General features: G+C 49.0%; 1 protein-coding gene across 15 annotated transcripts in view; it reads right to left on the bottom strand.

The window, feature by feature from the left end:
- The window catches only part of PUM1 (pumilio RNA binding family member 1), a 71,730-nt gene extending 47,284 nt beyond the window's left edge, over positions 1-24,446 (bottom strand). For 11 of the 15 annotated variants that reach the window (XM_083810421.1, XM_083810430.1, XM_083810428.1 and 8 more), the window contains exons 1-3: positions 24,314-24,446; positions 21,351-21,724; positions 6,890-6,958 (exon numbers count right to left, since the gene is read on the bottom strand). In XM_083810421.1, the coding sequence (XP_083666547.1) occupies positions 6,890-6,958; positions 21,351-21,713 (432 nt within the window). In that variant the 5' untranslated portion in view covers positions 21,714-21,724; positions 24,314-24,446. The remainder of the gene's footprint in view (positions 1-6,889; positions 6,959-21,350; positions 21,725-24,313) is intronic. The other 4 variants (XM_083810425.1, XM_083810424.1, XM_083810427.1 and 1 more) reach the window with 3 other exon arrangements.
- Between the last annotated feature and the right edge of the window lie 3,203 nt (positions 24,447-27,649).

The following is a 27,649-nucleotide window of genomic DNA, read 5'->3' as shown; positions in this document are numbered from 1 at the left end:
ACGAACTCCCATCCTGCACACAGTCTGTCCAAGCACGGCCATTTAATGGCCTGTTTGCCCTACAAGGTGTCCCAGTCTATTTTCAAGCTCTTTTTTTTTTTGGCAGTGAGTCATTTCTACCCAAACTTCTCAAGAAGGAGGAAAATAATACCAAGAAGGCATTGTAGTCTAAGCGCTAAACTTCCTCTGGGTTTTATCGTCTTCTTTTTACTGCGAGAACAAGACTCGGCTTGTTATTTTAACTCTCAAACCCCTAAGTAGAAAACGCAGTGTTTTCCCTGGCTGCTCCTCCTCTGCAGTAACACAAGGTATCAGCAAGTCACTTCTTTTTTAGATGTCCTCCGGTGATTTTAGGATCTGTTATTGCATTGGCAACACAGCGTAAGCCTGCCTGTAAGGCTCTCAACCCAAGGACAGCAGCAGTGAAACCTGCACTGTGTCCCTGTAGCTCTAACACAACGGCACGGATGAGAGCCGCCCGTCGGCAGAACGCCTCTCAAAGCGCACGGACCCGCTGCTCCTCCATCGGCACCAGGGGTAACGCCGAGGAGGTGAAGCAGTCAGGTCGGGGCTTTCCAGCATTTATATGCACAAATACATCACGTGTTACAAGTTTTTTTTTGTGGGGATTTTTGTTTTTTTTTAAAGCTTCTGCCATTCCTGTATGCCACAGAACGCAGCTTTTCCGCTCCTGCTGATGCCGTCCCACCGTAGCTCCTCTCCCTCCTCAGTCTCAGGAAGCACAGAAGAAAGCAATATGGAGCAATTAAACTAAACTTTAGCTGCAGCTACAACTTCTCAAGCCCTTCACCAATACCTTACAGTGTAAAAGGACGAGATCTGTTTGGCAGTCAAACCTGAAATAAAAAGATGAGAAGGAGCGTGGACTTGCAGAACGCAGGCAGGAAGAGCTGAGCAGAACCGAGTATTTTTATTCAAGAGCATCATCTGGTTTAGAGGAAAATTAAGCTCCTATCATAAGCTCTTGAGTTTCCAAAATGTAAATAAATTTCCCTCGTATACTCAAGAAAGCAATAGCAAATTTTAAGTTTACTAAATTTATTTCTATTTTAAGGGAAAAAGCAAGTTTAAATTTAAGCTAAAAAAATCAAGCAGGAGAGGAAATTGGCACCTGTAAAGCAGCCCAAGAATTGCTGGGGAGCCCAGGAACTGTCTGGCCCCGTAGAGCTGAAGCGCTACGTGATCTCAACATTTCTAAAGCAATCCTAAGATCTGAAGCAAACATGATTAGGGGTTCGGTAGCTTCTTCTCCCGAGGAAGCCTGTTGCAGGTAACTACGTTCAGCCTCCATCATCGGTGCAATCTTTTGAGCTAGCTGCGTTCCCAGACAATATCAACAGCGGCAATAAAATGAGATTTTTCATCTCTCAGAACTTCAAAGCACTTTCGCACAAAACGCTTTCAAATTTCAATTATAAAATCATACAGCGAACACGTGGAAAGGGATATCCACGGACACGAACCACCATGTTCACAGACACACTTGATACACAGCTGCACAAACTCGGCACACACACAACTGGAAGGTAAGGGAAGAGAACAACTCCTCCTATGAAGACGTGTGAATGAACCGCAGCAACAAGCTACGCTATGAAGGGCCACATACAGAGCAAGCTTTTATTTGCATTCTGGTGGCTTATATAACAAACTTCTCTATTTTGTTGAAAACACAAACTGATTCCCTACCACGAAAGATAGCAAGATCCTCTCCTCTAGCGAGAGGATGACTCGAGACTGAATCCTTCATTTCAACTACCCTTTACTCCTTTTTTAAGTGGTTACGTGCGTGTGTTTTGACACTGAATGAGATCCTGAAGAACTGTACCTGAACACCTCACAGTTTTGTGCTGAATCACAAACAAGGAGCAGAAAAAACATTCTAATACTTGCTATCTCACACGCACTGCACAACAAGTGAACTACAACTCTGCCCCCTGTAATTTCTTCTTTTCCCCTAGAATATAAGCATAAAATTTCAGACTGAAAGCTCTGTAACATTAGCAGAAGGAAACAGAATATTAAGGTTTAATTTACATATGTATTCTGGATGTATTTACCGATATTGGGGGGAAAAAGTAAACCAAGAGACAATTTAAACAGATGGCAAGGGGGTCCTTGCTCTGTTAAGTACTGCTCCATCCAAAACTAGAGGTTTAGCAAGCAGTAATTATCTTGTACTGAATTACACAACAGGCTGCCAAGATGATGAATTTTTCCTCAGGGAAAGTTGTCAGTTGCAATGGAGAAAAAGAAAACTTGTTTAAGTAAAATAATCCAGTTTTTCAGGTTGAAAATTCAAAAGAGAAAATGCAGAGGTTAGAAGACCAGTTTATTTGTTCCCTGGTGATTTTTTTTTTCTATTTATTTATTAAAATTGACTCTATCTAGTACGAAAATAATCCTTCTAAGCCCTCTTACAGAGGACTTACAGATTTAGGCCAATATTCAATTTAGCAGAGGGGGAGGAGGCGAGGGGGGACGACTTCCACATCAACAAAAGCAGTTCTACAATCAACAAGTACTGAGCCTGGGCGTACAGACCCCACTGAGATGGGATTATCAATTAGACAAATTAAGTGAACTGATCCCCTTCAGACAAGGGGAATATTACGATCAAAGAGGCCACCTGTGCCCCTCCGCAGCAGCTGGAAAACTCAGCTTATCCGCAGCACCAGGTACCAGCAGGCAGAGCGTGTACTCACGGCCACGCTCGGGCAGCGAGATGCTGCCTACCCCCAGAAGCACCGCACCCAAAACCAGCCACGACGGCCAGACCTGGTGTGCGAGAAGAGAGCTGGCGTCCCACCGGCAGCAGCACCGGGGTGAAGGCTCAGTGTTGCCCTGCCAGCTCTTGCTACCCGACCCCGAGTAGGGGCAGCTCGCCCGCCTCGCGGGGCTCTAGCGGAAGAGCCTGCACATAAAAGGAGGCAGGACGTCACGGCCGGGAACGGTGGGGAAGGCTAAACCGAAAAAATCCATCCTGCCACAACACGCTGTTAGCTGCGCGTCACCGAACCCGCGGCCGTGAGCAGCAGCTGCCAGTCTGGACCAGTTTGGTCCCCCCCATCCCCGCTGGGCTCGTGCTCAGCCCCTGCACCTGGGCTACCAGCGTGCTTACAAACACAGCTTCACTCCTCCCGTTCCTAATGCTGCTAGCGCTAGGGAACTGAAACACTGAACAGAAACACCATTCACACCTTCCAGCAGTCCCCAGCCCAGCTCCAGCGATGACTCGATGAGAAGAGAGCAATCACCGGTAGTGAAAGCAGCGCCACGTGGCCTTGGTTTGCTTTCCTACCAGATAGAAGCAGCCTGGGCCCAACGTGACACCCACGCCGATTCAGAAAAGGCGCTGGTCACTGGAGGCAGGGTCTCACCGAGGCCCTCACCAGCCGCATCAAGGGGCGCGCAGGCATGGAGAACACAAACTGCTTCAGCCTCTGCCATTTCAGAGATCTGCTGCAAGGAACCACGGGGCTTGCAGCAACTTCGCTGTTTGGCTCAGACCTGCTCTAGGCTCAGACTCCAAAACCCTTGAGAGGACAGCAACCCAGAGCGCAATAATACAACGCCTGTCAGCTGAAAATGGACAGTATTTCTTACCAGCCTGTCTTCTCAAGAGCAGAGGGAGATTCACTATCACCCCAGATATTCTTTCTTCAAAATTTTTGGTCCAGCTCCTGGCAGGTTTGAAGTTAAGGGCACCAAGCTACGCCATGCCTTCCCGTTTCCATTCCCCTCCCACCCTCCCGGATCACGTCACAGCTCGCTGCCCACCCAGCTGCTCACCGCTCCAGCTGCAGGCTGACCGCCCAGCATAACCGACTAGCAAACCAAGAACGCTTCCGCAGCTCAAAACTCGTGTAATGCACGGTGACAAAAATGCCACCTCAGTCTTTCTGCACTGTCCACCACACCAAAAAGACACTGCACGAATATTTAATATTGCTAAGCTCCAGATAAGAGGGATTTATGTGAAGGAAAGCAGACATCCAGCTCCTTGTCTTGAAGGCCCGAAAAGAAAAAAAAAGCTCGCATAGCTTGTGTTAAGCTTCAGATAAGCATCGCTGCTGCGTGATCAAAGACCTTCGAAGACAGCGCAAGAGGCAAGGACACGCATTCTGGTCCGTGTGCTAAAGCAGCGAAGCCAGCCAGCCCCTACGTGCTGTTTTGAAACACCCTTCTCCATCGTTTTGCTTCTGGCTTCACCAACTGCTAGACACCGGCTCTTTTATTACTCTGCAGTGCAACATCTGCTGAGAAGTGGAGTTGGATATAGATCCAGTGAAGACTTCATGATGCTTCCACAGCTTCTAGTAAGGCTTCCTTCAGTATAACTAGCAAACTGGACTGAGTGCTAAAAAAATAAGGGGGGAAATCAGATGTCCCTTTTGGAAGATGACTTTTAACATTATTGACCACGTCCGCTACACATGAACCAAACCGTTTCCATTTCAGAGCAAGGCGAAAGGGTTTTCCACAGATCTTTTCAGTCTCGCTTCCAAAAGCACTGCGCTGCCACTTGCACAGACAGCGAGGGGGCACAAGGCCAGCTGCAATGGGAGAGCGGGATTCTGAAGATGGAGAGAGATGCAATGCAGATCAAAGCTGTGGGGTTTTTTAAACTACTCTTAATTTCCCCAGATTAGGATATCTGTTCATCACAAATCAAAAGTTATCTGGATTTTGACAGCAGCACAAATAAGACACTAAGCGTTTGACAGCGCGCTTTTAAAAAGCTCTGATGTGTTCAGAGACAGAAACTCCTTAAACCACTAAAATTATATTGCTTATTGAGAAGCAAGGCAACAGGAAGATAAAAGATACGCTAAATGCCTTGTTTTCCCAGATGTATAAATAAACACTCTTTTCCTCATCTTTCTCCTCCAGGGTTTTCAATATCAACTCAAAGTACAAGATTATCAACACTTCCTGCAGGTAAGAATCAGAAGCATGGATCTCGGTTTACAGTTCCTTAAATTGGCCAGCTGGATGTGTGCTGAAATACCTCAGGAAATACGGAGAAAATTCAATGGATAAAGAAAGGAAACTGTGGTGACTAACAGAGAAAAGCCTAAGAGGAATAAGAAACGGTGTCTTAGCTCAGACAAAGAAAATGTGAAATGTCACCTCTCCTGGAAAAAACAGACACGCCAGAATGGGGAAAAGCCCAGTGACAAAAGAATGCCATCTCCAAAACTTCCAACATCACACTAACAAGAAAGGAGAGGGGGAAAAAAAAGAAAAGAAAGTGAGTCATCATTTAAAAGATCCAGTGAAGAAAGCCTCGGATCCAACACCCCACCCCCAAACACCCTAAATTCACTTCTCTCCCAAAATCACTCAGGGCTGGTAGAAGCCAGCATGCTGCGGAATGCCTTTAGGCGTTTCAAGTGACATGATCTAATGCCATATTAGGCACAAAAGAAGTGCTATACTTACTCTTCCCAGGCTTTCGAAGAGCCTGTACACTCTATATATGAAAATGAACGTCTTGCCCCAGTGAGGTGTTAAAAAAAAGAAAAAGAGGATTCACAGAACATTCACACCCCTGTCATTCCCCTGGCATGTTTCATATGGAGGCACAGCAGCTGTTTTTCAGCAGCTTTAGATGGATTTCTTAACGTCGTGATTTCTCCTTTCTAAATCACTTTCATCTACTCTTAGTCAATAGTCTCAGTGTAGGCTAATAAAACCTAGAGAAACAGAGATTTTCCTATCAAATGGCATCACATCGAATGACAATTCAGTATTACAGTCTTGCTGAGAAGAAAGGAAGAAGAGCAGAGAAGCCAGGCATCCAGCAACAGCAATTCACAGAGGTCCTTCACCTGACTGAGGGGCACACTACCCAATAACGTTGGTTTTGTGTTTCCTCCACACCAACCATTTCTGGATTCTACAGACTTTTTTAACCTGGTTCACAAAGTAGGCTGCAGAAATAGGATGCACTCGAGATGCAGAAAAACTAGTCTGAATTTGCTAGACAGGAGCACAGGAAGAAAGCCTCTCCAAAAAAAAACAGACCTGTATCAAGCTAGAGGCAGACCTGCTGCACGTAAATATCCTCCTCCAAGACAAGGTTTTCTCATCTCTGTTCTTCCACAAACCTCTGACGGGACTGGCTATAAAGGAAAGGGCAACCAGGCAAGGAAAAGAAGCGTTTCCACCACACTTCTAGGAACCAAAAACAGCCAACTGAAGTAACTTGCTATTCTTCCAAGTCACCGTAAATAGGCAAGTTCTTTCTTCAAAGGAAAACCAAAGGTCACGTTCCCCAAATCTGCTGCTGCTCACTGCGCTTGCGAGATTAAGGTAATTCTTCCTGTTTTGCTATGAAGCTGGAACTGGGGGACCCACTGTCTGACAGCTCCTGCTCAGTCCTTTGACCTGTCCAAAGCACTTATCACTTCTGCAACCCTCGATTATGTTGCCCAGCTACTTTAAACACTAAACACAGCCTTACGACAAGAGCCAGAAGGTGGCCAGGAGTAGAAACCGGGCAGCAGACAATGACAGACAGCCAAACCCCACAACGCTACGGGGTCTGAGATCACTGGATCCCAAAATAAACACGCTACAAGTATTGTAACACTTGTCACAAGACAGATTTCTAACTGTTCTTTTACAGCCACCATTTTACTGGTTGATGATACAACAGGTGGAGGGCTTAGCTGTTCCTCCTACTAAGACGCATTCTAGCCTAACAGGTTTTTATTTTGTTACAGCACACACACACAAGCTTCACAGCCACAATGGAGAACTTTCAAGTTCAGAATCATACCAGCAGCCTCAAAAAAAACTCTTATTTATTTTCCTCCTCCTCCCCCCAAAATACACGATTTTTTTCTATATGCCTTTCACTTACCTCTCCCATAGCCCGTCCTTCCAGAGCGAGCGCTTGGAAATCATGATTCAGTTCATCCATAGAACGCACCTATTTATAGATGGGTAAGAAAAATACATGAGGAAATGCTTGCTTTTTTTTTTTGAATGATAATTATAGCTTACAGCAATTTCTGATACAGACTGAGCTACGTTCTACATCGCAGCACACAACAAAGCTACCGAGCTCCGAAAGAAGACTTACCTTTAAAAGTTACAACTTTTAGTATTAGATTTATACATGCACAAAAAAAGGCAAAATGAGCGATTACTTTAAGACACAAAGTCTAACACGACTGCCTCTGCTAAGTTTATATTAAAGATTAATATTTCACATCGAGTTGCATAATTTCGGGTGAGGGAGTCAATGCGTAAGCAAGTCGGGATCATTTCCTTTCAGGCAAGATCAAATAAAGCCTTACAAAACAGGCAGGTTTATATTCAAGGTACAACAATACAAAAGAGAAAAACAGCGGTACAGACAGAAAGCAAATCACGTGAAATAGAACCGTGTGAAGTGGGAGGCAGGGGATGAAGAGGAGAACAAGTAGTGTCTCGAGATCAGCTGCTGTTAGTTACTACGCCCGTACCAATGCCTCGAACCACCAGCCCCGAGGCACAAACTGTACCCCAGGGGTGCAGGAGGCCTTGGGAAGGCTCCTGACGGGGCAGGACCATTTCCTCCTTCCCGAGGGGTCACCGGTGTGTGCACGGCAGCCACGGCTGTGCCAGGGGACCCAGGGTGAGCGAGGAAAAGGGCAGTGGCAGAGGGGTCCTTCCAGGTCCCCGCAGGGTGCCGAGGGGTGCGGGGAAGGCGCTGGTTGGTGCCTTGTGTGCCCTGGAGGACCCACGGCCATGCGTTTACCTGAGCAGTTACCTGAAGTGCTGCTGCAGATCATGATTTCATGAAAATGGGTTCAGTGAGAACAGCAAAAGGCAGCAGTTAACATTACCTAAATAAACCAGCGTGCTGAAAACGCAAGAAAACTTTTTTCTGATCTGCATCCCCAAATCTCACCCAGACAAGCCCGTACATGCGGAGCCATTCAGCACACGTGCAGGAAAAAAACAACAATAACCAAGAACCCTAACTACGGACTTGAGGTCAAAGCACCGAGGTTCAGCTACGTGCTAGGATTCAGGTGGAATAATCCTTGCCCCCGCCAGCCATCGCGCCGTCTCGGAGCAGGTTATTACAACAGCCACAAGCCCTCCGGATGGCACCCAGCAGCACGACGCGCCTCCTGCTCCGTGTTTACATAACCCTGCAACCCAACAGATCTGATACAGGTTTCTGCTGGAGCAGTGGTAAGAGTTTATAAAACGTGTGCTTGTGAGTGACCCACACGCTGCTCACTGCGGGCGCTCTCCAGGACGCTGCAGACTAACACGGCGCTGGGCCATGGCACCGCCGAAGACCTGCAGGCGATTTGGGCACAGCCACCCCCAAACCAAGCGAGGTCAGTTATGGCACCTGGTGGGCAATTTAGGGCACAAAAGGGAAAAAAAAATGGTTTAGATGTTCAGCACCCCACCTCGCTAACGGACCAGTGCCGTACGGTTACACCGTGTTCACCGATCTTAAGCCTGACCTTGGCTCCTGATCCTCGTGCTACTATTTCCAGCAGAACCAAGTCAAGACTTCGCTATGAGCACGCTTTGGTTCTACTTTAAGATAAGGTTCAGTAGACCTCATCCGAGAATATCAGATGTAAGGAAAGCAAAGTCCCCTCCAGTGTGAATTCTGCTACTATTCGGTGCCAGTACCGCTTCGCAAGAGTTTAATCTCTCTCTCGGTTCAAAGGTGTTTCCAGTTTTGCCTCAGCCTTGCCTTGTTCTGCGGTGAAGCACGCTGCGAGCACGCTCGGAGAAAACAGGGCTCCACCTTCCAGAAACTACAGCACCAGGCAAGAAAGACTTGGCTTTACTGCCAACTCCACCGCTCATCTGCCAGCTAACGCACCTCGGTTGCCTCGCGTAGGAAATTCTGCGCAGCATTTCCAGCTGAACTCATGGAAAGCAAAAGAACCCCCAGACACGCTAAGCCACAACGGCCGATCAGTAGCAAATTATTATTTCGATGAGACGTGAGGAATAGAGAGGCTAAACAAAGAGATTTGGTGGGTGATGTGCATTACTCTCACTGCTAAAGCAACGTCCCAGCAAACCACAGCTGCAGCCACCGTGGCACCGATCCAGGACTCGCAGGGCTGTAGACAGTGACAACGCAGAAAGAGGCTGCTTGGTGTCCCCCCTGCTTCACCAGAACAAAAACACTCCCAGAGGTGGTTGTTATGCTATGGGAAACTCAAAAACAAAAAAGCTGCAAGAAAGATACGATCACTACAATTCTTCAGATTTCTGCAAGGAATTTAAGAGACGTTTTTATTTTGGTCACGTCCCAGCCCCAGCGACTCCAGGCCGCCGACGTGAACTCCCCTCCTGAGCTTCAGCTGCACACACATCCCTGGTGATCCCCGCTCAGGTTCTGAAGGTAATCTCGGAACAAGAACCCTACTTCTTGCCTCAGCCCCTTTCTCCCCCTTTTTTACAGTATTTTGGCGTGTTACAAGGTTGCTTGTACTCTACCAAACGTAATTCATTTAAGAAAACGCTAGGATCTCACTGTTTTATTTGTTCGTGTTAGATGCAAGAACATTTTCAGAGATGTCTTGTTCGAGCATTTGTCCTGAGTAGAAAACCACGTTATCGCCAAGCTAAACCAATTACAGCTGCACAAGTACGTGATTTACATCCGAGTGTGAAGCCATGTTCCCGTGCTGGCTGGATTCGTAGCAGAGAAGCTAAAGCTGGTGCAACTATTAACACCACCATCACCACCGAAGTGGTGAAAGCCACTCAACATCTTCCACAAAGGAACATCAGCTGCTATACTGGCACGGTTTTTGAAGGGCTACAGTCCAGTATGCATACACAGCTCTCCTCGGCGTTGACTGTTTGTCCATTTCCAAGTTGAGAAGCACGTCTGTCTTCAACAGAAGGATGCCATGAGAGCGTATCAATACCAAGGGATACAGGGGCTGAGATAAGATGAGTGGCAGAGGGCAAAAAGCAGGAGAACCATGAAGGCCAAGTGCACTCCGGCTGCTTCACACCTGGTTGGTCTGACTGCACAGCTAACTGAGCACTATTATTTTCACTGCCGAAGGTCTGAAGGAAGCCTTCTGTCAAACATTTCATAGATTGCAAATCACCATCCCAGCGTCTCCCGTAAAATGATACCCGGGGGAAATGGGCTGCCTCCATGTCCTCCCCAAAGCTGCTCCACTCCAGTCACTATTAAAAGAAGTTTCAGCTTCTTTACCTGCTATCAGAGATACCTGGTAACAGGAGAAATCATTCGTTTCAGATATTTAAGTCACGATCCTATGATCAATCCTGCCAATTATGGATAAAAACATTCTCTAAATCAGGTCCCTGTCTTGACTTCCGTGTACCAGCTGCTCACACAGCCCATAACCACCTAGTTTGAGGCCCCCCCCTCAGTCACATCACTCCTTCATCTCTCCTGATCATCTTATTGATTCATTTGCAACATATACTTGTTTATTATTCCACTTGCAAAGACTTACTTCCCACTTTTATAATATCAAAGGGCAATACCTCTTCACCCCGTTTTCTTACATAACATGCACAAATAGCAGAGTTCCTTTACTTCCCTGTCAAAGAAGAACAAACACCTTCTGAACCAGCAGAGCTTAAAACCAAAGCCACAAGCGCTTACACCTTTGTGCTTACACCTTTGTATTCCAAAAGGCAGGCTGCACTCTGGTAACTACAACACACAGATGGTCTCGCACCTCACCGGGATCTATTCCTGGTAACTCTCCCTGGCCCAGAACGAGGACAGACCTGCGAGACAGAACCGCGATGGTGCAAGCACTGGAAATGAGGAGGTCCACCGAGGGAGAGCTCATTCACAGGTTAGCACTGCTGTGTACGAGATTTCATTACCATAAAGTCTGGTTCACCACTGATCTCGAGTTTTGAAAGAAGTCCAGAAGGCCGTGCCAAGATAAATTGGCTGCTCAAGGAAGCAGTGCCCTGCTATCTGTGTGTGACATGCTAACCTGGTTCCTTGGAGGAAGAGGTGACCCCAAGAAACGTCGGGAATCGCACAAGGAGAGGTCAGGCGTCTGCCACAGCCGCCTCGTAAGGGATCCTACACATCCGGCCTCTGCTCCAGGCCAGCAGCACCCCACGGCAGCCTCGCCCCGGCGCTGTGCTTCTGCAGAGTGAAACAACGCGCCCGTCCTTACCAGCCCCACAGAACAGACCTCTTGACCCTCTGAGGAGTGCTTACACTCTCTGGTAACACAGAAAACCAGCAAGCTCGCTTCTGAAGCCTGCTTAACACCACTCAGGCTGTCTGTCAGTGCTGCTCCTTGAATGAGAGCTACAAAGCAACTTCACTGCACAGGAGCGCTCCTCACCTTCACGCTGCGCTGCGTGCACGCTCAGGAATTATGTAAATCTCAAACTGAATGAGTATCTCATTCAAGGAGAGTGATTTCCATGCACACCGATATACAAAAGTGTGTCACTGGAGCACGTTCCTGCTCAGAGCTGCTTCCCTGATGCCCGCTTCCTCGTGAGCCCCGGACTGTGTGCCCCAACGAGGAGCTGCAGCAAACCCCGGGGCTGCTTTACCCCAGCCTCTTCAAAGCCTCTTAATCCATTTTCACCTTTGCTCTGAAAAAAAAATGAAGCAGGGGACAGCTGTATTGCTCAGCACACGGTCACCCCGGGTCACACCTCCAATTCTTGTTTTCAGTCTCCTGAATCAAAGCCCCTTGGCCTCAGGCACGCGAGGCCGCGGAGGAACCCCGGCCCTTCCAAGTTTGCAGAGCGCTGACGCCCACCGCCTGCTTTGGAGATGACGAGACAAAGCAGAACGCTTTCTACTCTTAGCCACCGCAGATTTCAGCAACGCAAACCAGTTTATCTCTAGGTCAATGGCCACTTGCAAACCTCAGCCTCCTACGCAGCGGCAGAGCCTCCCAGCAGCCCCGCGCCAAACGCACACCGTGGGTTTCCCTCCCCTCAGGCGGCGCGCAGCTCATCCTGCCAGGGAGCCAGCTCCCACAGGGCAACCGCTTCTCTTTTCCCCCCTCTAAATCAGATCAGAGGGCCTCATCACTGCAAAACTGAATGACAGCAACTCAGAAACAAATGTTTCCCCACTCCCAAAGCTTCCCAGACACCGGTCCCTGCCCGTACCTGGAGCACTTCTCCACGGCGTGGATGCAGCAGGAAGCGGGGCAGCAGCGAACCAGCAGCTGTAGCCTGCTATTTGGTGCCAGACCTGCCCCACACACACCCGGGCAAAGCACTTTTCCCTGTCCCCAAGCCCCCCGAAACACGGCATCACGGCTCTGGCACAAAGCAGTGCTGGGGAGCTGTGACCCCAGGAGCAGGGTCCGCGGGTTCCCTGCGGAACCATCGTCCCCAGCAAGATGGGTGCAAACCCACCCGAAAGCCAAGCGACTGTCGGGCACGCTGCACTGGCGGCACTTAAACCTCCTGTTAAATTTAACCCAGCAAACAACAAGGCCCACAGGGCTAAATGGCACCTGTCAAAAGGAATTCTGCAGTCAGTTACATTAACAGGAACCGGGGCCCTGAACCGTCCTCACGATTACTAAACAGGGACTTGAAGGACCTACCACATTAACATGAGAGCAGCAGTATATTTACCTTCTGTATCTCCAGTGCCAGGAGAAATGGCACTGCAGCTTCTAGAAACGTACTCCAGAAATGTATTTTTCCCCCAGAAGCGATAGCTACCAGCAAAGTAGCTGAATTGTAAATTTAAGTAAACATCAGTGTCAATAATCCGAGTTAACACCGTACCTTACATTAAACAAATACGGGTGCTACAGATTCCTCATATGACCTTTACATACAAATTCAAAAGGTAACGCTGCGCCACGTTCCATGATCCGCAGGTAGCTCAGGGGATCGCACGCGGGCCTTAGATACTAAGGAATCCTCATTTATATAGAGCTTATATTCACCAGGACAGACACGCTGCAGAACTAACAAAAGCTAAATTTCATCCTTAATCACAATGGAGAGTCACAGGATTTCTTCTTCCTCTCCTCATGCAAGGAACATTTCCCAATAAGAGGGACAGGAGGTCAAATTAAACAAAAAAAAGAAACATAGTGCAAAAAAAAAAAGTTCTTTGGTGGAAAAGAAGCTTTCTCTCTGAAAACTACCCAGTTACTGCCAACGATCCATAAATAAATAAAAATCATCTCTAAGAGCATAGCATGAAGCTTGAGGGATTGATTTTTTTTTTTTTTACGTAGTACGATGTTAAACAGATCGAATGTCTGCATTTATTAGCAGTACCAGTGACTGAGGAAGATTTAAACTATCTATTCCTATTAAGCCAATTGCGTTAAATTGGGTAACCAAAGCGAAGCAGAAGGCTGCTTCTGCAAGCCTCAACTCCAGTTTCTCCACCTCCCCTCTCCCTGAAGCTGCTCGCTCTGCAGCCTCATCTCAGAGGCTTCCCTTCTCCTTCCCCAGCACTTCGCTAAGCCAGGCTCCTCTACTCCTCCTCGCCTCTCCCCCAGGTTACGGCGCCTATTCCCCCAGGGACCAGCAGGCAGAGCACCCGGGCCGCCACCTGCCAAACCCTCGCGAGGGCAGGACCGGGCTGCGTTGGAGCACGCCAGTGGCCGCTCTCAGAACATCTTTGATGTGCATTAATTACAGGGCCCACTGCTGCCCGCAGCCCTGCCAGCCCAGCAAACTCCGGGGCATCCCGCAGACACTACCCTAAGCTCCGAGCGCTTCGCCCAGAGCCCCTTATCTCCCATCCTGGGGAACAGCACGGGCAGGGGCAGGCCCCTAGGACCACAAATCCATGGGAAGTGCTCGCCCTTCGGTCTTTGCTGTTGTGCTCTCGGCGAGCCTGCAGGAAGCCCTCCGAAAATTTTATTTTAAGCTCTGCCCAGTGCTGATGGGACCGACCTCCTCCCTGTCCTGAGACCGTTTGTTTTGCTCTTCCACTCCCGCAGAGTAACACAGGAAATCACCTCACTGCTATACTTGTCAGGATAGATAAAAATGTTGTGATTTCTCTGCTCTTAACACGAATAGCGTTTGTGTGTTTGTTTCCGTGAGCAGACAAGAAGTGACTATCCAAGCTCTCAGCCTGCACAGGTACCTGACAGGTGCTCACACAAACAACCTCAAGAATGTGATTATTTCTTGGATATTTATTTATTTTTAACTCATGTGCAAGTGTGAAAAGGCAAGTGTCTTGCAAAGTTTCCATTCATTAGGCTCCCACAATTTAAGTCTCGCTCAATTTGTAATGAGGGGAAAAATACTTTTATTTTCTGGTGAAACATTTCTCGAGAAAGTAAACATTACTCCAAGAATGCCAGGATCACGGCAGTAAGGACAAGAAACAAAAATAGTCAAACAGCTGCCTGATTAAAACATTCTTCGAATGGAGAGAGGGAAGGGGAAAAAAAAAAACAACTTCAAGTGGTTTAACAGCCTAAATACTTTGTAGCACCTGATTTATATACTTACAAGGTGCTAAAGACTTTTAAATTAACTATCACCAAGGGTTTACAAATTTCGGATGGAAACAAATGTCTCTTGCTCAGCTGTGGGAGACTGCCTGCATTTGTCTTGTTTGAACAGCTCTTGTAGCACGTTATTTAAAAAAATAAATCTGCTTTGCATGCATGCACACTATATATAGTGCCTAGGAAAAAAAAGTATTTACCAGCTGACAATAAGAAAAGCACCACACACTTTCAACAACAGGCTTTCCACTAACAGCTAGATCCAGGGTTAAAATTTGTTGTTCCACCAACTGATTACAGCACTATTTTTAGTCCTCTCCTATAACAATAGTCAGTAAAGAAAGAACGTGAAGTCACAAGTATTAGACAGGATTAGGTGGTTTAACTACTATTTTTGTAGTAAAGGGTTCATCGTTCGAATTGCTACTACCATTAGCACTCGAAGCAAAAACCTATTGAAATTACAGATTGGCTGATGCTTTGCGTGGCATGTAGCCAAGACGATTAATGATTCAGGGTACAGAAATAAACGCCAGAAAGGCAGCCTTTCAGAATGGCGCAGCTCAGTTAGCTAATTATGTTTTTCTTCACATTTTATTCACTGAGGGAAGCACTTCATTAACGTGGAATTTAGGTTACCCTCTGATGTCTTGGGCACGTATTGTTGGGGCGCAGATCTCCAAAATACTAGATTACAGAAGGAGCGACCTTAATTTTGCCCCGCTGGAGCTGGCAGTACCTGGGGACGTGCGCTCAGATCAGGGTTTTTGTGCAAGCACTCAGGGCCCCGCTGGGGGCTGCCTCGTCCGACCCCTGGGGGGCTCTTCCTTTCGCTCTCACCTTCTGAGGTTTAAGCTCAGAGGGGGAAGAGGTGTAAACGAGGGACCCAGCAAGGTCTCAGTCCGGTGCCAAGCTCAGTGCCGCTGTCAGAAACGGACTCAAGTGGCTCCTTGCCACACTGACTGCTTGCAGCAGAGCCAGGGGGTGATTTGGGGGGTTAAAACCAGTCGAGTTTTACCCCGCTACAGAATCAGGGGCTGAAGCAGAGCTTCAGTACAAGACAATAACAAAGGCAGATGCTCCCAATAAAAACAACTGCCCTAGAACAAAAGTTGCCCTTAACAAAGGAAGAGGAGTAACACAATATCTTTGAGCAGATCACTCGATGAGAGGGAGTGCAGCATCACATGATATCCGCAAACAAAGGCAAGTTTGTTCTTTACGGACCTGCAAGAACATCATTCGGAGGAGACAGCCTTAAAATCCTCTCACCGTCCACCTAGACACAAGCCTGCACCAGTTTTCAGAAGCATCACTGCGTTCAGGGCTCTGGAACAGCTTTGCCAAGGAGATTTCTGATCAGCGGTCAAACTTCTTTGTGCACATTTACCACTAAGGCCCTACTGTGGATGGATTATACGGCTTCCATCTTATGTGAAGTTTCTCTTCTGTAACAGGCACCCATTTACAAAAATGTTGCGAGTATCACAACCTGTTCTGCAGAAGCCCAGACAGGTCACACCAACCCAAACCGCAAGACAGCGGGTAAGTGGAAACCAAAGTTGGATAGAGGGGAGGAAGAAAACAAGCAGAAACTGTACTCCAACAAAGCTCTATTCAAAGCACGCTTGGGCACCATGCATTAACTGAAATACCTGGAGTCTTATTGAAGCATTGAAATCTGCGAGTTCAATAGTGTGAAAATATTTTTCTCTTCCTGAGCTAGCGCCGCAGCAAGGAAGCGGCCACAAAGCCGACACGCTGCTGAGAAAAGCCCAGGCCAGCCGCCGGGCTGCTCACACGAGCACGGCTAAGGCCAGGCATCTGGCAACTGCCTGGCAGGGACAACAAGACCCCCAGCTTCGGAGGGAACGAACTCTTAAAATGACTTCCTGAAAACGTCGGGGTTGTTTCCCACTCCCGTCTCCCCCACAAGAAAAGGATTTCCCAGCGCCCAGCTACAAACACCGATCCAGGCCAGCTACTCACTCCCCCCACCCCAGCAGGGGTTTCCAAAGGGCAGGGTAACGCAGAAAACTCAATTAAATGCTCTGAATCCCCTCCTCCAAGACACCCCTCTCCTTCACTAGAGAGAAACACATCAGCCAAACATTTCAGTTAGGAGGGCGCTGGTCTGCACTACCTGGTATGAAAGCAGCACGGTCACCCCAGCGTTCATGTAAGAGAGGCCCCAACTAGTTCACTGTGATACCTGGAACTACCGCATCCAAATTCAGCAGCCCTAATGAAACGTAGGTGAGAAAAGGTTCAAGAACAGAGCCGTGCATTGTACCACACGCCGTGTGTGACGGAGGACTCTCTGGGTGCCTTCACCTCTCGCACATCCAGTTAGCCAAATTATGCAGACCCCAAGGGTACCTTCCATGGACAGATGAAGGAATCCGGTCACTTAAATGGGATTCACTTTGGAGCAATGCTGTGGCTCCCATGGCTTCTACGATCATCGTAGAAGGCCCCGCCACTGCTTCAAGGCATCTCCCGGTAACGGTGCCGGCCAGCAGGCACCACAGCGCTCAGTGCCATCACACCCAGACGTTTGTGCAGCACCACGCACCACAGTTTGCATAGCTGTGCTCTACGAGGGCAGCTGCCAGAATCACCTTCTGTCTCCGCTCGAATGCAACTTCTCAGTTCAGAAGCTGCAGCCACGCTGCCAGAGGGCAAATCCGAGCAGAAAGCCCCGTTCCAGCCGTGTTGCTCTCACTATTCTTCACCAACTGCATGTGAAAAATTCCCCGCATTCAAGAAGATGATCCCTGCAGAGTTCCATTGTCTCAAATTATTAATTAAACATGCTCTCAAAGAAAGTTAATCCCTCAAATCATTTGCTTTTACTAAGCAACTCCCATATTACGCTAACTGCAATTCAGACAGTCTAAGTATATCCATTTACTGCGATTCAGGAGGGACCACCACCAGAGAAACTCTCGCTTTGCTCCAGTTCAAGAACATGCACGCACGCAAACAAGCCACAGGAGACCCCATCCATGAAAACCCACCCAATTTCCCTAAAAGCCTGCTCGGTGTTGATAACTTCTCCCAGCTGAGCGTCTCGACTGTCTTCTCATTTCCCTCAGGAGCAGAATGTGGCTGGCTGGATTTTTAACGAGATAGGCAACTTCCACAAGCAAGTCGAAGCCAACCTGGGCCCTCAGTGGTCAGGAACCATCCCTTACCTCTTCACCCACCCATGCAAAGGGAAGTTCAGGTCCCCGACTATTTTCTGCAGGACAAACAGCACAAAAACACCCTAGTCCATGTAGCCAAGCAGTCTGCCCACACAGCCTGAAGAGTCGTGAGGCGCTGCAGATGAACTACAGCCTCGGCATGAGTCTCAGAATTACTGGCAGACACTGACGCTCAGCCTCATCTGGCTGCTTCTGGGGGGAAAAAAGTACGTCCTGCAGCCAGGACCCGGCTGCCAGAAGGGTCCGCCATGTAAGACTTTGACAATTTAAATGCCTGTAGCTGCAGAAAGCTGGAAGTTTGTTCAGGAGTTCAGACACTCAAGTCTAGGAGAAGTCTAATTTCAACATCACCTCTTTGTTCTTGCCGAGGCTGAAGGACCTATAGTTATTCTATAGATCTGTAGCTATTTAGACAGAGGCCACGTCTTTATTAACTTAGTATGCAAGTGATAGAAGTATCTTCAATTCCTAAATTTTGTATTACCATATAACATTTTTCCTTTTGTGGAGGAGAAAGGAAAAATGCAAAGGGAAGAGAACTCTTTTTAGATAAAATATAAGAAGAAATGGAACTTCCCTCCTGTTCACAACAAGAGGACATTACCTACTTCCTAGGGAGCAGAAAAAACACTTTCTTCAGTCATCACTGTTAAAGACATTCACAGCTCAATTCTCAGAGCTGCTCGTCAAAGGACAAACAGATGAGAGAAACAGCCAGCACAATAAAAAATGGAAAGCAAAGATAGTGTAAATAACTTCTGACTCATAGCACTCACAACCATTTAATAACACATGATGAAATACTATCATTTTGTAAAACCACTGGAGTATTATCACCAACAGACAGGGACAGATGCTTGTCTCCACACATAAAGAAGAAAACTGGGATTCGACAATTAAAAAAAATCCCTCTACCTTTAATTACGAGGTCCTAAGCTCTAGGCAAACATTAACCTGTATTACCCTATAATTAGTTTTTCTGACTTTCCATTATCTTTTAGCTACTGATTTTCTTAACCAGTCTTCGAGGCAACGAGAAGGGCTACAGTTGCAGTATGTTTGGAAGTTTAAAATCAAGCGTCCAGTAACACAAGCATATCCCGATCTCCAAGAAATCAGGACCCAGCAGACCTCTAGAAGGATGCCCCACCTCTCTGCACGTCCCACCACTTCCTTCCACTTCTTCTGTTCTTGCAGGACAAATTCAATTCTACCCTGGTTAAGCCCAAATTGAATTAAACCAGTTTGTATGCATAAGACTAGTTCTCACTCCAAGGAACTTATAATTTAAGAAACAGATGCAGAGGTGGCCAAAAAGTCAAAAGGAATGGCAGCATTAGGATTACACGTATCCCGCGTTCTGTTTCCCATGAGTAAAACCCTGAGGCAACGAGAACTGCGGAAAAAAGGCACTCGAGAAAGGCTGAAGCGAGAAATAGTATACTTAAAAAGACCAATCACTGGTGTACACTGCCTAAGACACCAGAGCAAAGGGTTACTGCCCCATCTCAGAGCTAACTTCTAAGAAGTTAAACACAAAGATTGGTTTAAGGATGGATACTGAATGCAAAACACCAGGACTGAAGAGCAAATACATTACAGCTGGCAGAGAAACCCCCGGGAAACAGAACAGATACGGTTCCATCTTAACTACGTTAGGGTGAGTAGCGCTTAGGCATCAGGTCACAGAACGCGTGGAAAAGAAACCAAAGAAAGCACCACACACAGCATCTGGGGCTTAATCCTGCAGGTGTATTCCACCCATACAGTCTTCTCAGAACTGTTCTGCCTTCAAAGATTATGTGCACGGTTTTTTAAAGTTCCTTCAAACTAGTACATGCTGGCTTTTTCCCCCAGTAAGTGCCCCAAGTAGTTGTATCGCTTGGTTCAAGAACCTTCTGAACAAAACCAAGCTGAGGAAAAGCAGCTCATCAGCCGACACGAGGGCAAGGCTCTGTAACAGGTAGGATCCTTTCAGGGAGGGTTTTTAAGTCTTCTGACTATTAAAGAATGCAGTAAAAAGAGTTCAAATGCCAGCGCAATTTGTAATGCCTGCGAGGTCCACCCCACCTCACCCCCTCCACCTCCCACGAGTCGTCTTTGCTTTTAGTGGTTTTCAGAGAAAGGAAGATGAAAAGTTTGAGTTGAAGGAAAGCAGAATTAAGAATTTTATGACACATCTTTCAGTTTATAAAGTCATCTTTACACAAATAACCAAACAACAGCAGCTCCTGCCTAAACATCTCCACATCAGACCACAAGACAATTTTTACTTAAAAACCTACGAGTTAAAACCACCGAGGAAGAATTTTTGCTTATTGCTTCTTTTGCTGCTTAAAGCACATTCAAATCTCCTCCATCTATGTCTCTTGAAACAAGCTGTACATTTAGTGCCTGAAAGCTTAGATAGTTAACAGATAAAATTACATCTCATTTCAACAGTTATCTCCTGTAAAAGGACAACTTAACTAAACACTGTGCTTCCACAGAAGGGAATAACTACAATATTCTTCCAGCTGCTTATTTCAGACGGCAGCATTTTATATGGGTTTTCTTACAAAAGAAATTCACAGGGCACTTGGGTTTTCTTCTCTATTGATGTACACACTGACTTCAGTGAGGTTGCAAAATTCCCTGCAATGTTTGCTTTTAAATGGTCTGGATGACAACACATCCCCCGGGGAGGCACAGCAGAGGAACAAGGGCTTGATCATTCTCACTTTAAAAATTAGAGGCAGGAGATATTAATAAAGGTTGCAAAAGCTTTGTGTCTGCTGCTCTGAATGGATTTGTGGGAATCATACATTTTAAAAAATGTGCTTACACCTCGGCTCTGCTCTCATGCCACCCTTAGCAGAGGAAGCACGTCTCCTCAGCTCACTGCTGTACTTGACGAGTTACTTACAGGTCACAGTCGGCAAGCCAGAGTGACTCACGCGCTCATTTAAGTCGCAGCACATCTGACAATGCAACTACCGAGAAGACTTCTAGTAAACACTACTACTAAGGCATGTTTTGGCCCACCACCCTTTCAGAAACGTTAAGCCCCTGAGTTAGCCGGGTCTGTACAAGTGCTGTTGTTTCACGATGTTCTTAGCGCTGTTCTCTTCTCAGCTCAGCTGAGCGCATTGGTAGCACCTTCCCCTCCCAATTAGAGCACAAAAAAACAACCCAGAACAAACAAGCAAGAAAACCAGACAAGCACACACCGCGAGCAACTTCCAGAACTGTGTTTTTCGATATTGGGAATGGTAAAAGCTCAACCTACATGCATTGGCAGTTTTGTAATAGCATTACATAAGAATTATTTAACTACAGCAACAGATCTGAAAAGCAGCAGCAGTCGCTGCTAAACTGGTTCACACATACACACACAGAAACAAGAAAAAAAAATCAATACAGAGAATGATAAATTTTGCAAACATGCATTTGACTGTCAGAGAGAGGATTGGGATTTCAACACCGTCTAGAGCAGAAACAGTTTATAGCTAGCAAGGCACTGCAATCCTGAAAAGAGAAAACAAGAAGTAGGGCTGTTGTAATTCCAACCACACACACAAAAAAAAAAAAACTTAAGCTTTTTTAAAAAGTCATTAAAAGCATCTATCACAAGCCCGGTGCGTTCACGTGCTCGGTTTGGAAACATTTAACTTTTTTTTACCTGATGTTCTGCATGAATGTTATCCCCAGTAGGCCAGCGATGTTTGCTGTTATTATAGCCGCCTCCGCCACTTCCTCCTCCCCCAAGCTGCTCACCATGCTGCCTCTGAAAGAAGTAATCCACCATAGCGTCGTCCTGGGAGCGGCCCGCGACTCCTATGGATCCGGGAACAGGACTGGAGTGCGTCCCCGCCGCAAGTGCCTGATTTGCAGCTGGCTGCGGCTGAGCCTGGGACCCTGCTCCAGATGTCAGTACAACAGGCATGTTGGGATTAGCTGTATCTTGAGCGTGCTGTTTCAGGTGGGGGCTGAACGAGTCCTGCCAGAGCACTGCTTTTCTCTTCAACACGCACGCAACGCTCATTCCACCAACACCTACGGGGGTGAGGGGAGGGAGGCGAAGACAGAGAGAAAGGGAGAAGGGAAAGGGAACATTAAATCCTCGCAGCTTCGGCTTCGTACGGTCAGCAACACAGCCCTCTTGGACCTGAGGGGAATCGCCACGAGGCCACGTCCGGCTCCTTCCGACACAGTTAGTTGCTCTGTTAGCAACTCAAACGCCAGGTAACACCACGCAGCAGCCAGAGCTCCCACATCTTGCGCTCTCAGGTGTTGTCAGCGCGTGTGAGACTCATGTAAGGTGCCCATTACACTGAAACACCGACTAAAGCGCTGCCACAGAAAACTAGGCAGAAAAAAAATCCCCAAGAACACCACGCCACGCAAACTGCACCGCCAGTGCCTGCCGTACTTGTTTACACCTCGCAAATTACAAGGCAGATCCTCAATCAAGGCACGAGTGCCACCGTAGCACCACACACTCATTCAGCCACACAAAGTATCCTGGCAAGTTTTTTTTTTTTTTTTTTTAAAATGCAAACTTAAAATTCTGGATTTCTGCTTATGTGCTTAACGAGGCCCCAAACGCTCCGGGTGCTGCCCTGCTACCTCGGCCGTTTAATCTGCACGCAGCTCGTTAGGAACTGCGCTGCTATAAAAATCACATCGGTTGAGCCTCCAGACGATCTCAGACAAGATCCGGTAAAGGTACTACGAATTTCTGCACAGGCAACACCTACTCCAAGCAGCTTCCTCTTTCGTCGAATATAGACGAGGCAGCTCTAAACACGAGAGAAAACTTGGCAAAGGAGACATTTTGAAAGGGAGCAAAGGGGAAAGGAGCATTCTGGGTAGTTCAAGTTTAGTTCCAAGACGTGTTTTTATAGAAATGCCATGTTAAATGTAGCAGACAGCTGAATACTGTCATTCAAAGCGCACAGAGCATCAGAAACATGTTCAGTCACCTACACAACGCACATTCATTAGCTACCCAGCAGCTGCAAGACCTACTGCTGCAAAGAGCTAATGGCTACCAGGACCCTTTTCACTTCCAAACTCTTAGCAAAAATATGCAATAAACCTCTCCTGCATAAACAGCTCCCCGTGAAAAGTTACACATCTACAAACAAAGGCAGAACAGTTGGAGATTGAGAGAACGCGGCTACAAAGCACTTGAAGCAGACAGCTTTCCTTTTCCCTAGGAAAAAAACATAGTATGTAAATAAGCTGCTCTGTGTTATCATTACAAGGCAAATAGTTTAGATTATGAGACTCTCCACAAGCAACAGAACTCCGCAGACATCACTAAGCAAGTTTTTAAGCGCGAGCAGCGACGTCTCCTCGCCAGGCAGCTCTGAGCCGCAGCGAGCCCAGCTTTGTGCTCAGACCCCGTCGCTCCTCCAAAAACTCCAGGCAACGTTAAAAAAATCACGTCGGCACCCGACGCACGCTTCAGGAAGTTAAATCATGGGCTAGGTGAGAGGGTTTCAGGGTTTTTTTGGTGTTTTTTTTTTTTTGGAAAGTTAGGCTGGAAATGAAAGCTGCCTACCCATTGTTTGAGAGCTGTGTGGCCTACAAGAACTTTTAACGTTAAAGCTTGTGTTTTCCGTAAGACCTAGGGAGACCCAGCAGGAAGTGGGTAAATCGATAGCCAGCCGAACTGCTTCGGCCACCATTAAAACATCGTAAGATAAATTCTACCCCTTACCCCACCTCCCTCACTCTTAATAAAGGAAATTCCTTACTCATGATCTGTCTAATAAAATCTCTGCTCAGAACAAAGTTATTAAACACTGACCAAAAGAAAAAACAAAACAAAAAAAAACAACAACAAAAACGCACCGAAACAGAACAAAAAAAATAAAACAACAAACCAAGTATTTCTCCCGATGGGGCGAAAAACAAGAATCTCCTGTTAAAAATCGCAAGCGTGTAATTAAAAATGGCCCAACACTGTGATTAGGAGAAAGCGAGAAAAACAAGCAGGGGACAAAAAAGAAAAAAAAGCACCGAAAAAAACACACACACACACCCCCCAGGGTCACCCAGCACATCCAAAAAGTATTGTCTGGATTTTCGCTCCCTCCCCTTCATCCCCGCTGCCTGTTAGGCCCCCCCAGTGCCCCCCAATTCCTTCCAGTTCCCCCCCAAACCTCCCCAATTTCCCCCCAAACCCTTCCCAATTCCTTCCAACCCCCCCCAAGCTCCCCATTTCCCCCCCAATCCCCCCAATTTCCCCCTCATTCCCCCTTAACTCCCCCCCCCAACCCTCCCCCCCAGCTCCTCCCCAGCCAACAAAGCGGGGCCGCGGCCCCCCCCGGGGAGGGACGAGGCCCCCCAAAACAATGCCCCCCCCTTCAAAACAACGCCCCCCAAAACCACAACGCCCCCCAAAACGACGCCCCCCACCCCGACGGGGGCCGCTCCCCGCTAACAAAAGGGGCCCGGCCCCGACTCCCGGCCAAGGCGCCGAGCGGCAGAGCCGGGCAGGGCGCCCCGCCGCCACCGCTCGCCTTCGGGGCGGCCTGGCGCCGCTCCGCCCGGCCCCCCCGCCAATATGGCCCCACCGGCGGCTCCGCTGGGGTTCGCGGCGCGCCGCGGGCCCGCTCCGGTGCCGGTACTCACGGGCGGAGCGGTAGGATGAAGATGGATCTCGGCCCCCCCCAGGCCGCTCGCCGCCTGCCTCTCCCCCGGCCTTTCACTCCGACAACATGGCGGCCCACTGGGGACGGGCGGCGCGCTGCATGCCGGGAAGGCGAGGCCGGCCCCGGCTGAGGGGCCGCGGCCCGGGGACGGCTCCGTGCCGCCCGGCGAGGGCGACCGGGTCCCGGGGATGGCCACCAAGGCCCGGGGATGGCGACCGTGGGCCTAGGGGTGGCGGCCAGGGACCGGGGACGGTCCCGCACAGCCTGGGGAAGGCGGGCGGCCCCGCACGGCGCCGCCGCGTCCCGGTTGTTGGAGCTCCCCGCGCTGGGCCCTCGCCACCCGCTGCTCCCCAACGCCATTTTCCACGTTTTTTCCCCCAAAATGTGCGCGCTGTCCGCTGAACACCTTCACGATCACCACCTACCTAGAAATATGGGGTAGCCCGGTCCCTGAGTGACGACCCACAGCGGGTCCCAAGCACCGGCTGCGTGCTCTGGGCCCACCGGATGGGAGAGGCAGCGTGTGGGGGCACCCTCCCGCACCCCTGCTTCATCCCCACATATTTATTAAAATATACACACCTTTCACTGGCATATCAGCAGGCCGTCCCACACAGAAGTGCTACAGCGCATGACAGATGCCTCTGTGCGATACACTGGGGTATCTGTTCCTACCCCGGAATGGACGCCGTGCTGAAGTGTCTGGCATTTCCCAGCAAAGCCCCAGTTTGAGAGACTTCAGTGTTTTCTCAATTTTACCACCAGTCCCCAGCCCCCCGCACACTTGGTTCCAAGCTTCTCATTCAAGCACTAACAGCAAAGGAGGCCCCAGCCCTGGGTGGGGGCTACTGGGGGCACAGCGGTGTTGGATTGGAGCTAGCTCAGGTGTCACCACCACTGGTGCAATTCCTTGCTAGGTATAATCATTCATTATTTCTATTACAAGTACGGTCATGACAACAATTGCTACTGTAAGAATATTATGTCCTTTGCTTTCGGTGAAACTGATCAGTAAAATCAAGTGTGTGCAGAGTTTGGTTCGGGACGGCGAGGTGGTCACAGGAGCCAGATCTCTCCAGTTCCCAGCTGGATACTTTAATCATTAAACTTTGCCTTTTCCCAGGTTTGGGCAGCACAAGGAGTCCTCAGCTCTCCTTCCCTGGCAGCGTGGCGCTGAACTCTGCGTTATTGACACAAACTCTTGTTTATTCACAGGACTGCCACAGGACTATGCTTTTCACACCCGCTGCCCTTCTGTGCTCCCTGCCAGGAGCCCCTCAGACCCCCCCGAGCCCCTCCGTGGGCCCGTGCTCCACCGTGGAAACGCCTGCGGGCAGCTGCAGCCCCCGTCCCCAGCTCTGCGAGCTGGGCTCACCCTGCCCAAACAACAAACATCGGCTTTGTGCCGGGCCTGCCCTCACAGAGCCTGAGGGCATGCAGCCCCAGACTGGAGGTGCATTAAACAGACGAGCAGGTGCACCAGAGGCACGCTTTCTTGTTCTGTGCATTCACAAGCCCAGCCCTAAAAGCCAGGCACAGCTTTTGGATGTTTTCCCTTTGTTCCCCTCTCTCCCCTTCTCTAATCTGCAGACTACGCGCCCCGGCATGCATCGCTGCCTCCCCAGCCAGGCTTGCAGTCTGGGCATTAAAACAAAGCGCAGCACCCTGGGACCAGTAGTTTCTGCCAGAACACGTCCATGTTAAAGGGGCAGCTCATTTGAAACCTCCCAATATTACTTCCGACCCCCGTCCCCGATTTTGGCTTCCCCCTCGTACGTTTTGGGGCAGTTTGCCACCTGCACCTGATGCTTCAAAAGGATCATTTCCATCCCTCCTCGCCGGGCAAGCAAACCACGCCGGCGGCAGGAGGAAGCTGCCGGCGCGGGGAAGCGGCACGGGGCATGCCGCCACATGCACAAAGTAAGCAAACAAACAGCAGCACATCGCAGCCGCTGCGGCTCTCAGAGGGCTCTGTCAGGCAACGGCGTCCTTCAAGCTGCAGGCGTCTCGGCTGGGGATTTCGCGTCCCCAAAGTGCGAGCTTTTGGGGGTCGAAGCAAGGGGGGGGTGGTTTCGGGTACAAGAAGTTAGTTTGAGCCCCGTTTATCACGACTGGCGCTGGATCCAGCTGCGATCTGGCTGCGTAGCTCGTATCCATTTCCTCACCGAATGGCTGCCGGGGTGACGGGCATCCAGCCCTCTGCTGCCACGCTGCCTCTGCCAGCCGTGCACGCTGTGCAGCCGCCAGGCAGGGCTCGTGGGGGTACGAGGCCTGATCCCGGCCACCCCAAAACCCCGGGGAAATGTGGCTGCAGCCTGGGAGCTCTGAGTACCCCAGGCCGGGTGTGATTGGCGACTTTTGGGATAAAAAGAGCTGTTAGAAAAGGTTTTCACTGCAGATGCTGTTTCTAAAGCCGAGCCTTGTACACCCTCCCAAAGCATTCTCCTGCTGGTGCTGGTGTGGGTTATTCAACCTAAAGCAGGGCAAAATCCTGCTGTAATAGATTCAGCCCAGCTTTGCTGGGTTCAGCCCCACTTACCGCAGGAGCACATTGCCCGTACAGGTGTGTAACGTGCAGCACCGATCCGGCTGCTCTGCTGACACGAAGCCCTGACGGGCCCTGAGCACCCTAAGAACTGCTGCCAGCGTGGATCCTGCGCAACAAGTTCACGAGGCCGGGCCACCCCGAGGCTCTCTGAGCCCTTCACCAGAATAGGAACATCAGCAGGTTCTTCTGGCAAGCGTTCCTAATGAAGACACAGCTAATTCTGCAAAGCTGCACTGTCCTGCTGCAGGAAAACCACATCAGTGGTGTAGTCAGCCCGTCAGAAGCACCGCTGTGCAGTGACCCCATACTGATTCTCCAGCTTCCAGCTGGTAGAGCCCTAAACCCAATTCTGCCGTGTCCTGGTGCCCGGTGCAACATCCCCAAATGACACCGGTGTGAGCAAGCCCAACCCCATGGCGTAGCGGAGCCCCACGGGAGATACCGACAGTAAAATCTTGCCGTCTTGGCACCAGGGGAAATAAATCTGGCCACACACCCTTCTCCTTTGGCACCCCTGCAAAGCGTGGTTGAACTTTTGTAACAAGCCCTGCGCGTCACTGATATGTTGCGATCCATCAGCGCTGACTGCCGGGTCACAAACATTTGGGCTGGGAAGCAGCCAGAGCCAGGGCAGGAGGTGTTTCACACACTGTTGAGGCATCCTCACCGCAGAGTCTGGGGAAGGGGGGCTGGTGGGGCCGTACCCGCTGCTGCTGGCCAGTTTTGGGGCACAAAACGTACAAACCGGCCACCACCTCGCTGGTGTGG

The sequence above is a fragment of the Anser anser genome (assembly GCF_964211835.1).
Source record: "Anser anser genome assembly, chromosome: 24".
NCBI classification, from domain to species: Eukaryota; Metazoa; Chordata; class Aves; order Anseriformes; family Anatidae; genus Anser; species Anser anser.
The sequence above is the reverse complement of the archived record's forward strand: the minus strand, read 5'-3'. Positions and strand labels throughout refer to the sequence as shown.